This window comes from Lichenostomus cassidix, chromosome 27, assembly GCF_008360975.1.
Source record: "Lichenostomus cassidix isolate B80296 chromosome 27, HeHo_3.0, whole genome shotgun sequence".
Taxonomy (NCBI): domain Eukaryota; kingdom Metazoa; phylum Chordata; class Aves; order Passeriformes; family Meliphagidae; genus Lichenostomus; species Lichenostomus cassidix.
The window spans coordinates 1652577-1676836 of NC_139507.1; the positions used below are offsets into that span (position 1 = coordinate 1652577).

At 52.1% G+C, this 24260-nt stretch overlaps 1 protein-coding gene across 1 annotated transcript in view; it reads right to left on the reverse strand.

The window, feature by feature from the left end:
- Window positions 1–24260, reverse strand: part of WNT3 (Wnt family member 3) — a 41352-nt gene that overhangs the window by 7688 nt on the left and 9404 nt on the right. Inside the window, exon 2 of the mRNA XM_085040003.1 lies at window positions 3876–4117. Within this exon, the coding sequence (XP_084896129.1) occupies window positions 3876–4117 (242 nt within the window). The remainder of the gene's footprint in view (window positions 1–3875; window positions 4118–24260) is intronic.

Consider the following 24260-nt stretch of genomic DNA (forward strand, 5'->3'; position numbering starts at 1 on the left):
GAACTACAGAATGGTTTGGGTTGAAAGGGACCTTAAAACTCATCCTGTTCCACCCCCTGCCATGGCAGGGACACCTTCCACCATCCCAGGCTGCTCCAAGCCCTGTCCAGCCTGGCCTTGGACGCTGCCAGGGATCCAGGGGCAGCCACAGCTGCTCTGGGCACTCTGTGCCAGGGTTCACCCTCACAGCCAAGAATTCCTTCCCAATCTCCCATCTCTCCCTGCCCTCTGGCAGTGGGAAGCCATTCCCATGTCCTGTCCCTCCATCACTTGTCCCAAGTCCCTCTCCAGCTCTCCTGGAGCCCCTTTAGGCACTGGAAGAGCCTCTGAGGTCTTCCCAGAGCCCTCTCCTCTCCAGGTGAACACCTCCAGCTCTCCCAGCCTGGCCTTCCTTGCAGGCAGATCATCAGTGGCCTTAGGAAACCAAAGCCTGGGCAGCTACAGCAGCCAAAACCTCGTGAGCCTGAATTTGGAGTGAGGGGAGCTGCTCTTCTCACTGAGCTCTCCTTGAATGGGGATGACCAGGATTAACATTTTTGCAGCTCCTTTAAAATGAAATTATCCTCAATTTCTTTTCAGGCTCCATTAGAAATTATTTTCTGTGCTATTGTAGTGAGAACTGCACCTTTGAAGCTTTTCCAAAATAGCCTCAATTCACCTGAGGGAGCAGCAGCTGAGATGAACCAAGTCCATACTGAGGGGTGATTTCATCCAGGTGTTTGTCAGAGGTGAAACCCTGACCCTTTGGGGGCCAAATGCAGCGTGGGAGCTGCAGCAGGGACTGTGTTGGATTGGGTTTGGGTTTTGGGTTGTGGGGCTGCAGCCCTGGGTGTGCTGGAGGTCAGAGAAAAGGGAACATGGCAATGGCTGCCATGGTGGCCACAGGGTCCAGATGATGGGCTCAAAACTCCTGATCTGAGGACCAACTAAAGGGGCTCCAGGAGAGCTGCAGAGGGACTGGGGACAAGGGCTGGAGGGACAGGACACAGGGAATGGCTTCCTATGACACAGGGCAGGGAGAGATGGGAGATTGGGAAGGAATTCTTCCCTGTGAGGATGAGGAGGCACAGGGTGCCCAGAGAAGCTGTGGCTGCCCCTGGATCCCTGGCAGTGTCCAAGGCCAGGCTGGACAGGGCTTGGAGCAGCCTGGGACAGTGGGAGGTTTCCCTGCCCATGGCACTGGATGAGCTTTAGGGTCCCTTCTGGCCCAAACCAGGCTGTGACTCTTGTTGCTGCCTCTAGGGAAGATGCCAAGTTGGACAAGATGATCTTTAAAAGGTCTCTTCCAACTCAAACCCTTCCAGGATTCTCTGAAGGCCCAGGAGTGCCCAGCAGCCCTTGCAGTGCCCCCAGAGCCTCCCAGCTGACAGCATCTCTGTTTTATCACCAACCTTATCTCTTCCCTCACCTGAGGAAGCTGTGGCTGGAAAGGTTCTGGTTTTCTCTGTGACTCCTCTGCTGCAAACTCTGGGAATCTCAAAGGTTCCCTGTGTTCCTCAGTGCCACACAATGACACGAGTCCCACCCTGAATCTGCTCATTAATTTTGAAGGGAAAAGACACCAGCACAGCTCAGAAATGGGAATAATACCCACGATCAGATGGGTTGGGCTTTGATGTGTCCTTCTCTGCAGATGATGCTGTTTATTTTTAACTGCTCCACTTAGAGGTTAGTGAGACACCAGGATAAATACACTGGCAGTGCTGTCTGGAGATGCGTCACGGGGGGATTGGGAAAGCTGAATCTCCAACGTGCTCACTCATTTTTCTCCATCTGTCAGAGGAGTTTCAGAGCTCTGGGTGATATTTTACCTTGTCAGCTCGGGCTGCATGGAGATGCTGAGGCAAGTCCACACATGAGGCTTTGCTCGACTCCCTGCAGCCGAAGGAATCTTAAAATATTCTCCATAAATTCAAAGTTCAGTTTGCTCATTACAGGGAGGATGGTTCACATCCAACCTTTAAGTGCTTTTGCGCTGACAGAAGTGGTGGTGAGAGATTTTCAGTGTCTCAGTGCTTGAACAGTTCTTTCATAACGTGTTTAGAATTTTTATGACAGTTTTTTAATGATAGCTTTTTGGAGAAAATTAAAACTTTCTGATCTTTTAAAGTGCTGAAATTTAGGACAGGCTTTTATTAGGCAGCAAATTAGAGTGTGTTGAGCCCTGCTGACAAGTTATTTGGTAGTAAATACAGCAGTTACCCCAAAATACACCCTGGCAAAACAGATGGGAAATGAACCTCATGGTCCCTATTAGTGCTCTAATAAGACTTTACAATCCTGATTCCTGCAAAGAACTCCACGTTGGCACAAAGAAATGATTTCCACTGAAATATTCGACTGACATTTTGGGGATCTGAAATGATACCTACCCTTCCTGGGAGGCTGAAACTTGAAACAAAGATCTCATGAATTGTTTCTCTGCAGAATATTGTGGCTTTGTAAGAAAGATTCACCAGAAGCTCTGCACTCCCCAGGAGGCTGTTGGGAAATAGTCCAAAGTCCTGCTTTCTCCCCAATTTCTCCAGTTTCCTAAAGTCTGTACTATAAAATTCCCATTTCCAAAGCATCACTGGAAATACTAATTTCTGTTCAACAAAGAGACTTTGGGCTGCAGGGAGCCAGTGGTGTCAGCAGCCAGGAAGATGAGGGGGAAATGGTTTGGGTTCTGTTTTGGAAGCTATGACACCAAGACATGACCTGAGGATGTCCCTTGTGCTAAATGTGGCACAGAGTGAACAGAATCCATGGCACAGGATGGAGAAACTGGAGATTTTTGGCTACTGGGAGTTTTCAATCCACCACTTGGTTCAGTTTCATGGGAATGCCTTTGAATCTGGGGTCTGGGACATCTGAGATGTGGGACAGATTGTCATGGAGCTGTGCCAGGGTGGGTTTAGGTTGGATTTCAGGGAAAGGTTCTTCCCCCAGAGGGTGCTGGCACTGCCCAGGCTGCCCAGGGAATGGGCACAGCCTGAGGCTGCCAGAGCTCCAGGAGTGTTTGGACAGCACTGCCAGGGATGCCCAGGGTGGGATTGTTGGGGTGTCTGTGCAGGGCTGGGGTTGGACTGGATGATCCAAACTCAGAGAATTTTGGGATTCTATGATTTGTCCCTCCAGCACTTCCTTCCAGGGTGTTTTTAGGTCCTTTCTCACTTTTTGCAGTGTGATCCCCCATGACCTCCCTGGGAATCCCAAATTTATGGTGCCTCACCAACATTCCAGGGTTCCTGATCGGACCCCATGGGTCTGGAAAAGCAGCTTTTCAGGAGCACGGGAGGAAGAGGAGTTTGGAGAGAGGAGAGGGCAAATGAATTTACAATCTCTCTTTGTTCCCTGCTGGTTTGGGCTCATTGGTGAAAAGATTTGTTGAAATCCCAACTAAGCCTGATCAGGATCATGAATTTCAACCATGGCTTCTCACTGGTGGGGAAACTGGAGCCCAGGGACTGTCTGGGGTGGGCAGTTTGTGCTTCAGTGGCTCTGCCTTGATCCCAAGGAACTCAACCACATCCCCTCTCCTTGGCTTTCCCCATGGCTCCCAGTTGTTTGGAATTGCTGCCTGCTCTGGGCAGGGAGGTGGAGCTCATCATCCCAGAGCATGTGATGTGCTTGGGGCTAAACCTTCCCCTTCCTGTACTTTATATCCTCCCTTCTGAGCTCCTGGGAGGAGAACAGCCCCTTCCCTCCTTACCCTCATCATGGAACACACCAAAAACTTGGGAAAAACAAGGAATTGGAGAAATTAGGTTAGAGAGCTGGGACATCACACCCTTTCCCTGACGTGTTCCCAGTGGGATGGTCCTGTTGGATCCAGAGCCCAGTGGAGCTGTGCCAGCTGTGCCAGCTGTGCCCCCCAAAGCCCCAGGGGTTACCTTTGTCCAGGACAGGCCCGAAGATGGCCAGGCTGTCATCGATGGTGGTGCAGTTCCAGCGACGCCCCCGGAACTGGTGTTGGCACTCCTGGATGCCCAACTTCACCCCCTCGGCCACGCTGGGCATGATCTCGATGTAGTTGCGGCAGAAGCGAAGCTGCTTCGGGACCAGGCCAGGGATGGAGCCACAGAGGATGGGCTGAGACCCCAGGGAGCTGTACTGCTGCCCCAGGGCAAGGGACCTGCAGGGGACAGGGGACAGGGGACAGTGTCAGAGCTGGGGACAGCCTCGTGCCTGAGCATGCTGGTCCTGGTGCCACTGATACCCCTAACCCTGCCCCACCACACCCAGGGGGAGTTTGATGAGCCAACAGTTCAGGGAGACAAAGTACTGAAATCCAGGGATTTCCTAGGAGAACAGGAGAATTCCTGCTGATAGCACTGGTGGCAGAAGGACTTTCACACCTGGGACACCTTGGGCCTTTGTGGGCACAGAGGGACTCAGCTGGAGTCATTCCAGGGAGTCCCAAGTGCCTGAGACCTCCCCAAGGGGCTGGAGAATCTGCCAGGACCTGCCAGGGTCTGGATCCAGAGAATACCTGGGATGTCTCAGCTCTCAGGAGAGCTGACATGAGGCTTCTGAGCTGTGGCCAAGGTGGGAAGTGCCCTGTCCAGTGCCAAGTTCATCAGCAGAGGGATCAGCATTCCTGCAGAGGAGCTGCTCTGGGCTCAGCTGTGTCAGTGCCACTGTCCCAGGCTGGCTGGACACCTGTGCAGGTGGCCTTGGCAGAGACTGAACCACCACAGCTCCACCTGGATGGGCACCAGGCTCATGGAGCCCTGAGCAGGATGGGGCTGGGGAAGGTGCAAGACAGATTTGAGAGGATCCTTTCTGCTCTCCAAGTTCCTGCCCAGGGCCCAGCATTAAACAGTGGGAATAGTGGGAAAACTGCATTTCAGGAATTGTCACTGAAGGGTGAAGACACAGTGCTTAAAAAAGCCCTGAGACAGCTGGCATTGCCCAGGAACAGGGAGAGCCTGGCTCAAGTGCCAGCCCAGCCCGAGGTGTCCCTGAGGAAGCTGAGCTCAGGTGTGTGAGCAGCAGTTCTGTGCCACAGCAGAGCCCTCAGTGCAGCTACCACTGTGGGCAAACACCAAAGGGATTTGACTCCATACACCCCAAGGTCAGTGGTTGGATTTTGGGGTGTCCTGAGCAGGGCCAGGACTTGGCCTGGATGATCCTTGTTGGGTCCTGTCTGACTCTTAAGACACTCTTGTGTCTAACACAAGATGTTAAATCTAAAATCTAAATCATAACAATTAAATGTAAACCACAAGAGTTAAATCTAAATCACAAGAGTTGAAGGGGATGAAGGAAACCCTTAAGAAGTGTCATGGGGTGAATTTGAGAGAGATGGAGGACAAGGACAGTTTTTAAAGCCCAAACATGACTCCAAGGCTGGCACCTGCAGACCCCACACTTCCCTCCCTTGCTCTCTGTGTCCCTCCTGGCTGCCTGAGCCCACATTGCTCTGACTGCCATCCCATCAAAGGGAAATCCTCATTTTGTACCCCCTGTGCTGCCCAGCTTTGCCCCAGAAGGGACAGACCCATTTTCCCAGCACCAACTCCCAGCCCAGCCCCTTTGCACACTCAGGGCTCCATAAAACAAGGCTGGGAGAGCCTTTCCCTGCAGGCTGTCCCTGTGGGAGGGGACAGATGTGCACAGGGGGGTTGGCTTTGTGTCTGAGGGACAGCAGTTCCTGGCATGAGGAGCAGGAAATCCTTTTGCACTTCCTTTGCTTCATCCCTGGAGTCTCCCAGGACACTCTGCCAGGCCAGGGACTCCTTTTGTTCCCAATGGTGCCAGACAGAGCAGGGCTGTGGATTCAGCAGCTGAGTTGCCTCTCTGTGGTTCCCATGGGCTGGGATGAGCTCCTGGAGCCCTGGGAATAAATGGTCTTGTGCTCCTCTCCTCAGGAGCTCCAAGCTCCTCTTTGGCTGGCTGCTGGTGGGTGAATCCATCCTTGGAGAGATGACCTGTGTGTCCCCATTGTCCCAGCAGGGAAGGTGCTGCCCACACTCATCCTCATCCTCATCCTCATCCTCATCCTCATCCTCATCCTCATCCTCATCCTCATCCTCATCCTCATCCTCATCTTCATCCTCATCCTCCCTGCAGAGCTGAACACAAACTCATCTTCCATTTGCTTGGGAACACACCTGGTGCCCAGAGAGAGTAGAGCCAGTAGTGTCTGGAAATAGCAGGATTTGGCCAGAGCAGAATTGCTCCTGGATACATGAAAAATAGTATTTAGGGCAAGTTTCCTGTCTGGGAGTTCAAAAGGTTCTGGGACATTTCTTCCTCCCTCCCTGTGCTCAGAGCTCTCAGTTCTGGGCCCACAGGCTGCTCATTCCAGCTGGGATTGACCTTCCATGGACAAACCCTGGAGCTGCTCCTGCATGGAGCAGAGCTGCAAACCCTGCTGGGGGGATTCCCTGCTCTGCTGCTGCCTGCCAGCAACGGCTGGGAAGGAACCTTGGGAAGGTGTTTGCTCACCCTCTGCTGGGTGTGCAGGACGTGGGGAGGGCTGGCTGGTCCTTGGGGTTTGCTCATGGGTGCTTCACCTTCCAGTTCATGATAAAAATCAGTAAAGGGCCAGGAGTAAATGACAAAAACTCAGCAAATCCCCCAGGATTGTTCCCTGGGGAACAATCTGGTGGGGTCACCCCATTCTCTTCCTTCTGCAGTCCCATAACCTGTTGGTGTCTGCAGTGAGCCCTGGGAGCCCTGGAGATGGGCAGGAATTTGCTCAGCCCTGGCTGATGGGGACACTGGTGTGAGGAGTGTGCTCCAGCAGAACTGTGACTGCCTGAGCTCAGTGCTGCAGCTTTGCCCTAAATGCAGGGAGAACCCTTCTGGGATGTGCTGCTCTGGGAGTGTTTGCTGGCTCTGAACCCAGCAGCTGGAAGCAGCTGGATTTGCAGAACTCTTTTTTCCCCTCCTCAGAGCAGCTCCAGCACAGTGGCAGGAAAGCTCTGTGTCACCCATCTGGTGTCATGGAGCACCCTTGCCACTCCTGAGGGATCTCCCACGTCAATGCAGACAAACTCCAGGGATCCTGAACTCCTCTGTGCCACTTGCCCTGACAAAATTGTTAGAATGATTTTATATTTTCCTTGCTGGAGCCCCCAGCACACCTGGAGATCCACATGGAGATCCATGGATGTGAGAGTTGCACAGAGGATTCTGCTGGTCGTGGTGCCTCCTGCTCTTCCTAAATTCCTCCAGAGCCATGGCCAGCAACACTCCTGGAGAGCTTCCAGGAAGCTCTTTAAACCATGATCACAGAATCCCAGCATGGTTCGGGTTGAAAGGGACCTTAAAGCTCATCCAGTGCCACCCCTGCCAGGGGCAGGGACACCTTCCACTGTCCCAGGTTGCTCCAAACCCTGTCCAACCTGGCCTTGGACACTTCCAGGGATGCAGGGGTAGCCACAGCTTCCCTAAACAGAAGGTTTTTCCTCCCACAACAGCTCAGGTCCCTGCAGCACAAAGTTAAAAGGCAAACATTGTCCTCCTCGTGCTCTCTAACACTGATCAATTCCTCTGATTGATCCCTGAGGTTCTCATAAAGCCCTGGGAAAGCTGGGAACCAGCAGGAGAAAAGCAGCTCACAGCTGGGATCTTGTTTGCCACCTGCTGCCTTTGGGAAAACCTGCCTCTGCCTGGAGGGGCCTTCATTGCACAGTTTGGAGATACACTTGGTGTTTTCCAGTTCTGGAAATTGGAAAACTGCCTCAAGCAGTGGCACTGGTGCACCCTGACAGTGCTGGCCTGGGGACACTGCTGGTAGCAGCAGTTCCCATCCTGCCTCTGTCCCTTAATCCCACCTGCTGCAATATTCACCTGTTTGAATTCTGCTCCTTTGCTGACTGCAGGGATAGGGACAGCAAAGCCACTCTGCCATGGGGTGCAGCAGGGCCAGAGCAGCCCCAGGTGAGGGCAGTGCTTCAGGGGCTCTCAGAGTGGGGCAGGGCAGGATTGTGCCACTCAGCAAGGGATTTTCAGCAGCTCTCTGTGGCCATGAATGAGTTGGTGCTTCAGCTGGCAGCAGTTGATGCACTCTGGGCTCTCCTGGGCTGGCTGAGTTCTCCCCATCCTCCCCATCCCTGTGGGGCCTGGCAGTGGTGTCAGCAATGAAACCTGCTCTGCACCGGCTGCAGGTTGGGTGCTGCTCAGCCTGACCTCTGTCAGGTCCCAGAGGGCAGCAGTGACCTTTGTCACCTGCTGATGGTCACTGGGAGAGGAGCTGGGAGAGCCTGCAGGACATCAGCCCAGCCCTGGGATCTGCTGGAGGGACAGAGCAGGACAAACTCACTCTGCAGGCTGTGCTGGGTGCTGGGAGGGGCAGCTGTGGGGAATGGGGGGAAAAGGTGGTTGGATCACAAAAATTGCCTCACCTGAGAGTGGCAGGGCAAGCAAAGAAGAGCTCAGAGCTGGGCAGGCAGAGAAGAAGAGCTCAGGACTGGGCAGGCAGCAAAGGGAGCAGCAGTGTGGGATGGGGTGGGATGGATCAGCCCTGGCTGTGCCTGGCTGAAGGGCTGAGTGGGGCAGCCTCTGCCCCCCTGAGCTGGGCATTTGCAGCTGCCCACGGTGCTGTGGGGCCTTCTGGAAAGCTCTCACTAAATTGTCTGCTCAGACCTGTTGGAAAAATCAAGGAGTGAGGCCATTCCAGAGCCCCTGCTCTGCCCAGAGCTGGGCAGTGACTGTGGCCCCACAGCTCTGTCCCTGGGGCTGACACCAGGACTGTCCAGGCCACCCTTGGGAGCAGAGACCAAGCTCCCTGATGGCCCTGAGGTGGGGACATCCCTCCTGTTCTCTGGGGATCAACAAGGCCTGAGCCAGGGGGTTCCTGTCTGGGCACTGGCACAGGGTGGTGACTCCTGAAGTGACAATGAGGGGATGGAGAGAGGGAAGGAGGGATGGCAGGGAGGCAGAAGATGCTCTCCCTGCAGACAGCCTGGCAGGGGATGGATTATTTATACTGAGTGTCTAATCCCAGGGAGACAATGGGAAGAGGTTCAAGGGAGCAGAGGAACAGCAGAAAGGGATGGACAGGACAGGGAATATCCAAGGTGAGGCTCACAGAGCATCAAGGGGAGTGCTGGGAGGAAGCTGCTCTGCTCAGTGTGAGTGTTCACACTGGGAATGTTCACCATCACTTTATGTATTTCTCATTCTGCTCTATCAGTCACTAAAAAAATTGCCAAAGGACACCCAGTAATGACAGGAATCCTCCTACAGAGGAGCATCCTGGCTGTGATTTATCTTCTTCCTGCACTCTAAAAACAGTCCCTGTTGTCAGTGGGATGGGGTTTCCCACTTTTCCTTTAAAAATCCTTCAGATTGAATGAAACTTAGGGGCAAACAGAGGTGCAGGAGAGAGGCACTACTCAACCCCCAGTATTTGTTCAGGGCTTGTAGCATCAGGACAGGAGTTGCACATGGATGGTGGGGACAGCTTTTTGTGTCTAACCCCCGAATGTGTTTTCTTCAATCTCCCAATGACCTACCCAAGAACTGGTGTCACTTTTCCCATCTCCAAGGCCTGAGTGCTGCTGACAATCCCTGCTGCTCACATGGGAGGAGGGTGCAAAACCCCAAAATCCCTGCTGGATTGTCACAAGCTGAGCAGCCCCAGGATCCTCCTGCCCTGAGCACATTTGGGTTGGGATGAGCACAGGGCATGTGAGAGGTGAATTCAGCCTGCCTGAGTCCCAGCTCTGCCCAGGACATGCAAACCAGGGAGGTGTGCCAGGGCTGGGACAGTAAGTCTGGACAGGGTTATCTCCTAAAACTGCTTCCAAGCATGGAGGTTTGGGAACCAGGGATTTCCCCCACTGAAGGCTGAGCTGCTCTGCCTGTGGGGTGAAGGTTCTGTTCCCACTCAGGTTCAGGACCCAAAAATCATCTGTAAGAAGCACTGCCTCACTCCCCCTCCAAAATCATTGAGATCATCCCCAAATCTGGGAGCTTGGCAAGCACTGGCCTGTGTGACTCCTGGGTTTGGTGACCCATTCCCAGTGCTGTGGGAATTCCTGAGCTCTGAAAGAGGCAGGAAGGGAGATGCTGGAATTCTCTGAGCTCAGCACCCTGGGAGCCTCATCTGCTCATCCAGAGCTGTCAGAGCAGTGCCTAAAACCCCTCTGGGCAGAGGGAGGCTGAGCTCTCCCTCAAAGCTTGGTAGTTTTGGAGTTTAGAAGAGAAGCAAAGGCAGAGAAGCAGATGAAGGTGTTGAGCTGCAAAGGGAGTGTTCTGTTCATCACTGTGGGGAAAATGATTCCACTCTGCCAGGGTTAAACCCAAGGCTCCCATTTGCTGCTGTTTCTGATCCCACAGCCATTCCCAATCCACACAAATCCAAACCCACCAGCTTCCCATGCCAATGTGATGCTGCCCAAGACATCTGTGCTCTCTCCAGCTGGCTGTGCTGAGCAAGGCTGAGCAGCTGCTCCAGTGTTGGCACCAACCAGACCTTCCCTGCCCCACACAGCCCCAGCCTAGCCCCACTAACAGCTTTCCTAAATCTCCAATTAATTGATATGAATTTTTGGGGGTCATTTGTTTCCTCTCACAAGGTTCACTCGCAGCTCCTAGGAGTGAATGTGCTGAACGTGCTGAGTTTGAGCCCAAATCAGTTCGAATCTTCTGTATCAACTCACAGCTCAGGACCTCCTGTCCTGCCTGTCCTTGGGTCAGTGTGGGGTCAGTGTGGGGTCAGCACATCCAGGGAGGTCTCTGGTGTTGGAGGCACCAGTTTGGGATTGCTGTCTCCAGGGTTAGGTCCTGTGGTGAGCAGGGATGTGTGGAAAGTTGACAATTTCCAAGAGATGTGAGCATGGGCTTGGGGTTGGGAGGCTGAGGTGTTCCAGGAGAGGAGGAGGGGCTGGGCTGGGTCAGTGGGCAGCAAAGGAGGCTGAGGAGGTCCAGCAAGAGCCCAGAACCACTTGTGGGGCAGCCTTAGACACGGTGGAGCCAAACTCTTCCCAGTGATGCCAGATGGGGAAACAACTGCAATGCAGCCTGGCAATTTAGGTTGGGCACCAGGAAAAATTCCTTTTCCAGGTGCCCAGCAAAGCAGGGGGGCTCATCCTGAGGGGTTTAGGTTGGACACAGCCCTGCTGCCCTGGGATGGTGCTGGGATGGCTCTGCCCAGAGCAGGCTGGGCTACAGAGCCTAAGGATCCTTCCCACCAGCCCTGCTGTGACTTGGTGCGACAGAATTTTGGGGAAGAAGAGGAAGCATCTGAGCCTTGGTGGCACAACTGTCACCTCTGGCAGCCTGGCACTGAGGAGGAGGAGGAGGAGGAGGATGGGGGCACAGCTCCTGGGAGAAGGGTGAAGGCTGCAGCCCCTGTCCCTCAGCAGGGACAGACAGGAGCTGGTGGGTAACTCTGAAATAATCCCTGCATGGTGGTGCTGAGGGTCAGCACCTGCCTGTGCCCCCTGTTCTGGGCCAGGCAAAGGAGCAAACTGCATCTCAGCAAGGAGGAAACAGCCCCAGACTCACACCCCAAGGGTTTGCTGCTGTGGGACACAGAGGATTCCCCCTCTGGCCAGTTTGTGAGACTGACTCACATCATGAGTGCTCTGAGGGGCTGGAGTTGCCTCCTGTCACTGGGAGAAGAATCTTCCTCCAGACAGGACCATGGCAAATCCACGTCTGAAATGAGCCAGATGGTTCCATTAACCTGAGTGGGGCTGAATTCCAGTGACACCACTGGAGCTGCTCCTGCCAGGCAGGGATGGTGAGCTCTGTGAGGGATCAGAGCTCCCACAATTCCAGTTCTTTGGTTTTAGGGAAATGCAAACATTGCCAGTGCAAACAGGTGCAGAGCAAGTGCAGAAGAGTCTTTGTCAGGTGAAGGTTCATCTGGAGCTGAAATGGGTGCTAGGAGGTGCATCAGGCTTTCAGAGAACACAGATTTCTGCAGCTTTCCTCCTAAGCTGCCCCTGAGGACTGATGCTCAGAAGGTTTGTGGTGAGATCTTTGACACATGAACTGAAATAAATCTTGTTTTATTCCATTTTTTCCCAGTGGACAGGGCAGGAGCTGCTGTCCTGTGTGTGACTCTGCCACCCCTCACCCACATCTCTGCTGCCACTCTTTTGTAGTTTCACAGTGCAGCTGGCAGCTGGGCAGCAATAAATGGAAATAAAAGGGTGTCTCACCTGCCAGCCCTGCACAAGAGCCAGGTGTTCCCCTGCCACTGACTGGGTTTGGGGTTGCTGAGTCAGTGTTGTGATTATTTGGGAACTCAGAGGGGTTTTTGCTTTGATCAAAGGAGATCACAGAACCACAGGATGATTTGGCTTGGAAGGCACCTGAAAGATCCTCTCATTCCAAGCCCCTGCTGTGGGAATTGATGTCACCCACTAGACCAGGTGACATGGCCACATCCAGCCTGTCCTTGAGCACTTGCAGGGATGGAGCATCCAGATGCTTCCTGACTCTGGAGAATGGGTGGGGAGGGCTTGAGGAGGACCAAAGAGCAGAGAGAAGGAGCTGCAGGTCTGAGCCCTTCAGAGAGGATGGATGTTATCCTGACCTTGCTGTGTCAGGTCCCTTCTGGGTGGAAATCAGCTGAGTTTGGCTGGAGAAATATAAAACCCCCAGAGGACACCTGAGCTGCAGAGTTCACCTCTTGGTGCTGGAATTGTGTTTGGGACATGGGAGCTCAGGAATTGCTATGGGAAGGGCAAGAGGAGTGGAGGATGCCAGAGGATGAAGTCCTTCAGGAATGCTCTGCTGGGTGTGATGTGCTCTGGCAGGAGCTCTGTGCTCCCCCAGCCAGGGCAGGATGAGCTGAGGGGATGTGAGCAACTCCAGGGTGAGCTGCCAGCCAGGAAAAACCACTGTGACCCCCTGGCACTGAGCCAAGCCAGGAAAAGCTGACAGAGCTGCTGTCACCTCCCCAGAGCTGGTGCCACCTCACCAGAGCAGCCTTGGGAGGGGTCTGGGGAGGGGGGGGAGCGCAGCCACTGGGGCTGCAGTGTCACAGCCTGGGCACAAATGTCACCTCTCTGAGAGCAGGTGGGACAGTGTCACCTCTTTAAGGGCACCCAGGACAGTGTCACCTCTCTGAGGGAACCCAGGACAGTGTCACCTCTCTGAGGACAGACAGGACAATATCACCTCTCTGGGAGCACACAGGACAGTGTCACCTCTCTGAGAGAACCCAGGACAGTGTCACCTCTCTGGGAGCACACAGGACAGTGTCACCTCTCTGAGGGCAGACAGGACAATGTCACCTCTCTGGGAGCACCAAGGACATGTCCCAGCCCTGGAGCTGGTGCAGGCAGTCACTGCCACCTGCACTGGCATCTCCAGGAGAATGCAGCCACCCCTTCCCACCCAGCCAAGGTGCATCCAAGGGGCAGCAGGACAGGGTGGTGTTGATGGAATTGGATCACTCAGCTCTGCGGTTTGCCTTCAGCTTCTCTCCTGCCCACCCAGGATTGTTCAGTTCTGTTTCCTCCAGCTCTGGCCGAGGCTGGGCTATCCCAGCAGCCAGGAGCTCAGGGTGCTGCAGGCACTGCTGCAGGAACTGGAGTGGTTTAAGCTCCTCCTGGTTGTAAATGTGATGTTAAACACGGGAAGGGGACAAAGGAGCAACAGCAGTGAGCTGAGGCAGTGGCTTATGCTGACAGTTTGATCAGTCTATTGGAAAGACTTCTGAGAGATTATTTAGTTACAGTGAGAAGAAGGGGAAGATTAAGACTTTCTGTGCAGCAGAAGAGGGCAGGACAATGGCTGCTGAGTGGGAATTCAGAACAGTGGAATGCAAAGGCACAAATCTCAAAGCAAAAGACCAATGGCCAACACTTGTTGCAGATTCTCTAACACTGAGTGTCTTCAAATCCAGCCTGAGCTTTTCTGAAAAGAGCTGTTTGAGCCAGGACAAATGAATTCCTCACCCGTGGGGTGGAGGGATCACACTCTGGGGTCACACAGCCCTGCCTGGCTCTGCAAGGAGGATTTTCCCCCATTCTGTGGGTCCCTGAGCAGGGAGAGCCCCTCGGTGGGTGCTGTGCTGCACTGGCAGAGCAGCAAAGGAGGAGGAGGAGGATGTGCCTGGGCTCAGCAGCTGGGAAACAGATATTGTGTAAGGAGGAAATCAATATTATCAACATTCCTGATTTCCTCTATAACCAAAGCTAAGCTCCTCCAGCAGCACTTAGTCAGAAGTTTTCAGGTGAGGCAGGAGAGAGGAGTTCTGCACAGGACGAGTCTAAGCTGATTTAGTAATTTGAAATTACACTGTGGTGACTGCAAACCTCCCAGGGATCCCAGAGTCCCTCGTGCAGGGGTGGAAGAAGGACAGAGGGTTCCCCATATGGGCTCTGCTGACCCTCAGGGCAGTGGCTCTTGCTGCTGTTGTATTCCTTAAACTCACAGGCACTGAGCAAAGTTCCTCTGTCCCTGCAGATGTTTTTCCTACTGCTCTATTCCTTTGCAACCCAAACAAGCTTTGTAAAGAAATTAACTCTAAACATTTCCCAAGTGCTCTGTCTGCAGCTCACATTGCAGAACCATCCACAGCCTGCAAACACCAAAAACCTGGGAGCTGCTTCCTCCCATGGCCTGCAGTGCCATCCTCTTGTCCTTTTGCAGTCTCTCCTGGGTTTTGAGTCCTGATGGCTCAGCAGCAGAATTCTGCTCCAGGGCCCAGAGCAGGTCAGACTGGAGCAATGTCATCATCAGAACCACAAGTTCAGCATCCCTGGGCCAAACCTGGGTCATTTCATAGATCTGTCCCAGGCTTCCTGCCCACCCTTTGCCTCCCTCGGTTCCCCATCCCTACCAGAGACTATTTGCTCTGCAGACACAACCTTGGTTGGCATTTCCAGAGCTGTATTAGAGAATCATGGAATCACAGGATGGTTTGGGTTGGAAGAGACCTTAGAGATCATCCAGTGCCACCTCAGCCATGGGCAGAGACACCTCCTACTATCCCAGGTTGCTCCAGCCTGGCCTTGGACACTTCCAGGGATCCAGGGGCAGCCACAGCTTCTGTGCCAGGGCCTCCCCACCCTGCCAGCCAAGAATTCCTTCCCAATCTCCCATCTCTCCCTGCCCTCTGGCAGTGGGAAGCCATTCCCCCTGTGGGTAAGCTGTGCTAAATCCCTGTGGCTATTTTTTGGAGTGAGGAGAGTCTCAGGTAAAAGAAAAACACTTCCACATTCTCAGAAATGTTCCTTGTTGCACAAATAGAACTCTCCAGGCACACAGAATGACCCAGTGGCCAACTTCAGCTCTTCAAAAGTGTGTTGCTTTTGGATGTGGCACCAGGGAGCACAAGAGATGGTCTAGATGTGGCTGGAAAAAGAGGTTGGATCTCAAAGTCCTGATAGTTACAGAAATAATGAAATTCAGAGGCTTGTGTTGAGCACAGAAGGAAGATGAAGATATTGGCTGTTCGTTAAATGAGCTGTGCACAGGAATTTCAATCACAGAAATTAGGAGATAATCCCTCCCTGCCAGCAGCTGTCTTGAGAGGCAGAACGGGAATCATGGAACCCCAGACTGGTTTGGGTTGGAAGAGACCATCGAGACCATCTCAGTTCAAACCCTTCCCATGGACACCTTTCCCTAGAGCAGATGACCCCAAACCTGTCCAGCCTGGCCTTGGACACCTCCAAGAACATCCAGAAGCTCAAGAAAAGCAAAAGCAAGGCCTTGAGGCTGGCCTGGGACAGCAGGGCAGGCTGGGGCTGACTGGCTTTGCAGAAAAGGCCTGGAGGATCCTGGTGGGCAACAGCTGGAACAAGGATCTGTTGTGGCCAAGCAGGAAAAAAGGTCAACTGCATCCTGAGGCTGCATTAGCAAGACTGGAAAATTGAGTGATGGGATTTTTCCCCTCAACTCAGCACTTGTGAGGTCACACAGGTCCAGTTTGGGGCTCCCTAGGATGGGCAGGATGTGGACATGGAGGTGAGAGTCCAGTGGAGACCACCGTGGTGTCAGGGGGCTGCTCTGGGCAGGTCCTCCAAGTAAGAGAGCAGCAGGTGATCCTGTCCACCTAAACTCCTGTTCTGTGACAATAATTCTTGCTCTGTGACACCACATTTCAGGGAGCAGTGGCCCAGAGTGGGGCTGTGTGCTCAGAGATGGAGGTTTACTGCAAACTCTGCTCTCTGCTTGTGCTGGTTCCTCCTCTGGTCAGCAGGGAATGGGCACCTCTGGGAGGTTAATTCCCATTTTTCCATGGCAAATACCTGAGACTGGAGGGTGACCCACCCCCATCAATGCCCCATCCATCAATGGACACTGAAAGGTGGCTTAGGGGACTCACCTTTGGGTGTCCCCATCATGGTCACCTCCCCCTGAGCTCATCACTCAGGCTCATTTCATAACAAATGAGAACATTTGCGTTCTCAGGACATAAATCCACTGCCCTGTTTCACCTGCTCCCCTCTGCTGAGGTTCTTGCACTGCAGGCTGGACACAAGGGTTGGACACTGGGTGTTGAATTGTCCCAGATGGCACTTCCTGACTTTCCATCCCACCAGAGCAGGATAAGGCCTCAAATACCAACCACAAGGGTGTACTACCTTTGAACAGGTAACCTTTTCAACAGGTGAGAAGAAAAAGTCACCATGCTATTGGAAAAGCCACGAGGAAGTTTCTCCCACAAACTGGCACAGGAACATGACCCTCACCCTCAGCAAAGTCTGGAACCAGCCTGGCATGTCCAGAATGTTTCAGAGGAGCTGTTTTGGAAGCCTTGGATGTCACAGTTTGTGCTCAGGAGGGGTTGGACTCACAGAAATGAGGGTGCTCAGGAAACAGGGATGGGCTGGGTGTCACTGTTGGTGCTGCCAACCTCAGAGTCCCCAGGAAATCCTTCTCTGCACACACAAACACTCGTGCAGGTGAATTGTGCAGGTGAGTGAAGTGGAATTTACCCTTCTGGGGGCTTTTCTTCTTGGGTAAGAGCAGACTCAGATGATGGGACTGGAATGAGTCGAGTTAAAGGAGTCCTTTGGGTGAGCATTTAGCCCTGCCTTGCAGTCCTGGGTATGGTGGGGACAGAGAAGAGCACTAAAGAGCATTGGAATGATCTCTGCACTGGCCTGTGAGGCTGTGGAATCTCTGTGCAGATGGTGGAGGAGCAAAGGGGTGTTGGGGTTGGAGCATCTGATGTACAAGAGGCTGGGGGAGCTGGGACTGTGCAGCCAGGAGCACAGAAACCCAGGGAGAGATCTTGTCAATGTGTGGGAATAACTGGTGGGAAAGGCTGGAGAAGCTGCAGCCACACTGCTGTGACTGGACAAGGGACAATGACCAAATTGTCCAAAGGGACAATTCCAAAACCCATGGAATTCTGCCTGAGCATGGGAAAACTCCTGTTTACTCTGAAGGTGACAGCAGAGGTGACCTAGAGAGCCTGTGGGGATTTCATCTTTGGGAATACTCAGTCCAACTGGGCACAGCCCTGCTCTGTCCCTGCTTTGAGCTCCATCACCTCCCTCACTTCCAACCTCAACCATCCCTTCATTCTGTGACTGAATACTCAGTTCTTTGGCAACACACCATGGATTTGATGCTGAAGGACCAAAAGCATTTCTGTGGGGCTTTTAGGACAGATCTGACTGATCCCAGTCTGGAATCCATCACATGGTGAGGGGAGGATGGAGGGACATGGCAGGGTGGTCGTGGGGAAGAGTGCAAAGAGAACAAGGATGTTCCAGGTGGGTTCAATGCCACAAAGTCAAGGATAGTGGAAAACATTCCAACCTGTCTGCCTGGTTGAGCTTTCTGGGAGCTGGAATTGCCAAATCTCTGTCCAGAGCCAGTGTCACTGCTCAGGCAGTTCCTCTTCCTCCCCTCCCCATCTCTCATTTCTCTTCTTTCCCTCCTGTGGCCTTCCTGGTCGATACTGAGATGGGAATTATCCCAAATCTCAAATTTCCCAGCCTCCTGCCTTTTTAACCTGACCCTGAACGCCTTGCATTTCCAATTTGGGTTCTAACACCCAACATCACCTGTTCAAAAACCCACACTAAAATCCATTATCCTTCTGATGGCACAAAGGCTCATCCCAAAACCATCACTCATTCACAGTCCCTTTGCTCAGTCACAACTTTCTTTCTCCATAAATCTCCTACCAAAGTGGATTTTTCTCCTCCACTTTGTTCTGTCACTCACTGCAACTCTCTTGTCTTGTATTGTAATCTCAACTCTCAACCCACCTCTGCTTTTCTGTTACCAGTGAGCCAAACAGAGCTCCAGGAGGGTTTGGACAACACTCCCAGGGATGCACAAGGTGGGATTTTTGGGGTGTCTGTGCAGGGCCAGGGGCTGGGCTGGATGATCCCTTCCAGCTCTGTGATTCCCTGGGGTGAGGCAGGACAGGAGAGGTGCACAGAGCAGGTCACTGCTGCAGTGTGATGGCATTGGAGCCTGGGGGTGACATGAGGGGTTGTTAGGGAGGAATTGGGACCCAAATGCTCCTCAGGTCAGACTGGGTGTGAGGGACAGGCCAGATGAGCCTCAAGTGGCCTTGTGGAGAAGGCAGAAATCAGCCCAGACAGCGATGGCAGCTCTGGCAAATGCCCTTGCTGCCCAGTTTGTGGCAGAGTTTGGGGTCAGTCAGACCTGCCCCAAGATCAGCTCCCTCCAACACAGAATCCCTTTGCCTGAGGGGTGCCCACAACAAAGGGCTTCATCCCAGAGCACACAGATCCCTCCAGATGAGTGCAACACCCCCAGTGTGAGCCCAGCCAGTGCTGCACCCTCACATTATCCCTCTGCCCACTGGATTAGTGTTGCTGCAGCAACAGCACTTTTGTCAGATGAGCCCATTCTGGGCGAGCTGCTCCACTTGGGGTGACTCAGGGCTCTGTCATGGGCTTGAAAGTGATTTGGCATCTGCTTGCACCGCTTTGTCTTGGCACTGCACGGCTTGGCTCCGAGAGATCTGCAGGATGGGCTGTGGGGGAGGCAGGGAGGGAGCTGGAGCTGCTTCTCCTCCGCAGGAATTGAGGCTGAAGGTGCTGCCAAGGGCCTGGGTGTGCCCAGAGCTGGGTCCGGCATTGTTCCCCTCCAGATAGAAATGTTATGTTCAGCAATGCTGCTCAAAGCAGTGTCACTCTCCGTTTGGAAAACACAATCGACTGATTTGCCATGGGAGAGGATCTGTTCTGCAGGGGCTGTGATAATATTATTCGACCCGGAATTTACATAAATGCATGCGATTTGCATATGCAAATGCAGGCTTCCAGGCTGTGACCGCAATAAACAGCGAGATTTTCAGCACTGGAAAACCTTTCCTCTGAAGAGAGAAGTTGGGATTTGTGTGGAGGTTCCAAAGCGGTGGGTCCTGGCAGGGCTGTCCCCTGTGGGTGTCCCAGGTCCTGGCAGGGCTGTCCCCTGTGGGTGTCCCAGGTCCTGGCAGGGCTGTCCCAGGTGTGACCCAGGCCATGCCACCTCCCAGGGCTGCTGTCCCCTCGCCTCCCACTGCCAGCCTTCCCACCCTGCCTCACCTTCCTTTCCTGCCTCCTTCCCCAAAGCTGGCACTGCTGGAGGGACATGTGTTCTGCCAGGGAGGAGGGGACAGGACAGAAATCCAGAGAAGGAAGGGACACCTCTCCACTCACGCCAGTGAGGATGCTGGTCATCTCCCACTGGTCATCTCCCACTGGTCATCTCCTACTGGTCATCTCTTACTGGTCATCTCCCACTGGTCATCTCTTACTGGTCATCTCTTACTGGTCATCTCCCGCTGGTCATCTCCCACTGGTCATCTCTTACTGGTCATCTCTTACTGGTCATCTCCCACTGGTCATCTCCCAGGGGTCAGCCAAGCCCTCTCCACCCACCTCCAGCCATTTGGGGAGGCTCTGCTGCTGGGTGGCCTCAATAAATGGTTGGTGCCAACTGCCTGGAAGTCATCCACGGTGAATCACAGGCTTTGGCACTGGAAAGGCTTCCCAAAGCTCAGATGTCATGGAAAACACCCCGTGGATAGGAATTACCACATCCAGGCAGCTGTCCCACAGTTTGGGGTGTGATCTATGGGGGATGCCTGGGCTGCCTCTGGAGAGTCCTTCCCTGTGCTCTGAGATCAGGACTGAAGTGCCTGGGTTGGTTCTGCTCCTGTGAACAGCCTGAGGTTACCCCAGGAAGGAGAAGCCCTGGCACAGGCGGGGACAGTGGGGACAGTGGGGACAGTGGTCAGTTGGGCTGCACTGTGGCTCAGACTGAGGCACTGTTCTGTCTCAGCTAGAGGAACTGGATGTTAAAGTGTCTTGTGTCAGATCCAACCTGGAAAAACCAAACTGAACCTTGTGGAAACCAGATCTAGAGTTAGTCCTGGTGGTTTCTTGTGGTGAAAAATTAAGCTGCTTTACTACTGGATACTGCTATTGTCTTTTCATGGGGAGCAAAGTGCTTGGAGTGGAGGATTTTGGGCTCTGGAAAGGTGTGAGACACAACAAATGAATATTGCAGGAAATATGAACCATGTTAGCTCTGCTCCAAAGCTCAGTGCTCTGCCTCCTTCCCAGGGACTCTCAGCTCTGCTGGGAAGCACCACGAGGAACAAGGTGAGGGTAAAAGAGGGTTCTGCAGGTGCCAGCAGGGCTGGGATGTGGCATGAGCTGAGCTGAAGGTGGCTCTGGACTGTGGTGTTTGAGGGCTGCGAGTGAAGTGATGCTCAGGGATTTTCTCACCCCATGGTTTGTGTTCCCCCACAGCCCTTCCTGGGAACACAATCTAATTACACACTTGTCTCAGTTAATTTTAATCCCAGAGGTCCAATAATTTCACCAGGCAGCAACAATAAGCCTTTGAATAAATGAAATGGTGGCTTTTAGGCCACTCCAGACAGGATGAGATGTGAGAAATGTGCTTTACCCTCTCCAAATGGGAAAGGGATCCCAACAGCACATGGAAGGAGTCTGAGACCTCCAGACAGAGATATTCCTGAAGCAGAGCTGCCCTGGGCACCTCCATGGATGTGGGAAGGGAGGGAAATATTTGGGAGCATCACCAGGGGAGGTGACTCATGCTGAAGAGGTTCCTGGAGGATAAATCTCCAACTAACCAAAACTCTGGGGCAGAAGGAGGAGGTGGGGATGTTTGGAGTGATGGTTTTGCCTCCCCAGGTCACCACCAGGTGTGAGGGAGCTCTGCAGGAACTGAAATGTGATGGGAAGGATTGAAGGAATTCCTCACTTTGCTTTGCTCATGTTTGCAGCAGCTTTTCTTTCCCTATTAAACTACCTTTAGTTCAAGCCATGAGTTTTTACACTTTTTTTGCACTTTTACACTTTTACCCTTCCAATTCTTTTTTTTGTCTCACTGGCAGGGAGAAGGAGCTCTGTGGGGCTTGGCTGCCCTTGGTTTTTATATCTGAGCAATAAACTTCTGTTTCTCACCACACTCTTGCCATCATTTGTGATCTGCAGGAGCTGTTTTGCATTCACTTGGAATTGTCTCTCTCCCAGCAGCAAATCTAAATATTTTCTCCTCACCTGAAGGCATTCAGCCATTCCAGTCCCTTGTTGCTGTTGGGTTTTTGGTGGGCTTTCCTCATTTTATAGGAAATGCAAAGATCAGATTGAAAAACAGACAATAAAATAAATAATGACTGAAATAGTGACATGCTGATATTTTCTGTTCTGAGAACAAATCCAACAACAGCTCCTAAGAGACATTTCCCATCACTTATCAACAAACCTGGCCACAAAAATCTGAGCAAGAGGAGGAACAGCAAAGTGAATTCTTGTAGATTTTGTGCAGCTTCACTTCTGGATTAGTGACCACTGAAGCACCACCTGCAAAGTCCAATCCATAATAATGTCTGTCAAAGTGCCCCCAAAAGAAAATCTGACTGATGTTGTGCAGATTTGGGATCCACTTCCCAATTTGCATTATTTCATGGCTATTTGCAATTAATTTTATTACACACTGAGTGCCATCCACTCCTGTCTTCTGTGGTTACCTCTGTGCTTTACCACCCAATGTGGTTATTATCAAACTTCATCACAGAATCCTCACAAAATCACAGAATCGTTTGGGTTGAAGGACCTTAAATCTCATCCATCCCAACCCCTGCCAAGGGCAGAGACACTTTTCCCTGGCTCAGGTTTGTTCACATCTCTGCTCCCCAAATCCAACCCTTCTCAGAGCTGGACACTCTGTGCCCTTGCAAAACTCTGCTGTTGACTCCTCACCAGTGTAAAAAATCACCTTTTCTGTATTTTGTAACAAATAATCTGATCTGGAGTCATGCGAAATATCCTTTACTCCCATAGCTTTTGGTCAGGAATAGAAATGAATCAATATGAAAAATTAAATCTTTTCAATCTTTTCTTACAAGTTTATCATTGCTGAGAAATTTCTTCTATTTAATCATTGGGGATCTGAGGGATTTCTTCCTTATAATCATTGGGGATCTGGGTTTGGTTGGGTTTTTTTGTGGTTTTTTTTTTTTTTTTTTTGTCTGCTCCATATCAGTAAAGCTTAGGAAAGCTTAACTGAGTTCAAATCTGGGGAACTGGGGGAAGGGATGGGGACCCTCTTAGGGGATATTTTGTGTAAGGCCAGGGAACAAGGCTGTTCCTGGAGCCTATCTGACTCTAGAAACTAAAATCCCAACCCCAAAGCAAATGATCTTTGAGCATCTACATCCTTTCCTACAGAACACTTTCCCAATGCAATCATTCCAGCACTCAGGGGGTTTTTTACACCTTTGTTCATTCCTCAGGTGTTGCCAGCAAGCCGTGAATTCCCATCCTTCAGAGGCACACCAGAAATCTGCTTTTCCACTTTGTGTGTGATTTCCACCCAATCAACAAAGCCAATGAACACCTTGAGCTGAGGTGGAACCCAAGGGTTTCTCCTCCAAACCCTGATCTATTGACCTTGTCAGGAGCTGTTCTGGGTGTTGTTACAGAGCTGAGGGGGTTTGGGGGGAGCACAAGGAAACCTCAAGCTGGGTTGGACACCAAACACCCAAACTGCTGTCCAGGAGCACCACGGAGCTGTCAGGACTGTAACACAACCCCTTGAGCCAGGGTGATGCCTTCAGAATTTCTAGCTTCTATTCTTCATGTATCTGTAGGTTTGGTGTGTAGTTTTGGGCTTCCTATAAAATACTAAAACCTCTGTTCCCAACAACTTCAGCCAAAAAAATTCCTCTGAATGGAAATCCAAGGACACTTGGCTGCCTCAGAGCCCCAAAAATATGTAAACAACAGTGAATTAGGGGCAGCAGGTTTGGGGGGGTTGATATCATCACCTGAAGATGTGATTGGAGAATTAAGGCCCAAAATGCTAATAAAACAGAACTTATAAATGGTGAGGACCTCGTGACTCAGTTTCCATTTTGGGTTTAGCCTCACAGGGGCTTTGTTTGCCCTGAATGTACCTAAAGGCCTTTAATAAATTTGTCTGATTTTATAACTCTGTCTGGCCTCTGTTTCAGGTCATCCTTGAGGCACCAAGGACTCCTGGGCTGGACAAAAGCAGCTCCTGCAGGGCTGGAGGTGGAGCAGTGCTGGGGCAGGGCAGTGGTGGGAGGCACATCTGGAAACATCTGCCCTCGATGGGGTCACAGCGTTTCTGAGCAGCTGGGAAGGTTCATCTCTGTCCTCTGAGTGTAAAAAGCTGATTTTTAACAACTTCAGGAGCCTCTGAGTGTCTCGTGGTGGTGCTGCCACCAACCTGTCCCTCCTGCCTGGCTCTTCCCAATCCTCCTGCCTGTGGGCAGCTCTGCTTTCCCTGGTCAGAGGCTGGGTGAGGAATGTCACCAAGGTGTCACTGCTCCCAAGAGGATGTGAATATCACAGCCCCAGGGCACAAGGTCTCCTTTGGGGGTTTTGGTAGAACTTCAGCCTCCAAAACTGTGATCCTGAGCTCTGAACCACTGTTTGATGTAAAGAGGCTCTTTTATATCAACTCTCAACTCTTTTTAAGTTCTCACTTAACCAACAGGAGCAGCAGCCCATGCCTTACAAAACCCACAAATAAGGGCTCTGTTTCTGGAGATCTTATTTTTAGATTGTCAGGGAAAAATGAGCAAACTGAAAAGTGAAAATATTATAGAGACTGCCATGGCTCAGCGTTCTGCATAAACTCCTTGTCAAACAGACAACAGGTGGGTTTCATAAAAAACTGATTAAAGGGGAGTTGGTTGTTACCAAACCTAATCAGGACAGAGCAGATACCATGCAATAATCAGAATTTAAAAAGACAACTGAAATATTTTGCAACAATAAAAAACCAAAAAAACAACAAGAAGTTCTCACAAAAACTCTGAGAGACCTCTGTGGGTAAAACCTGCCCTGCAAATGTGCCACAGTCAGAAAGAA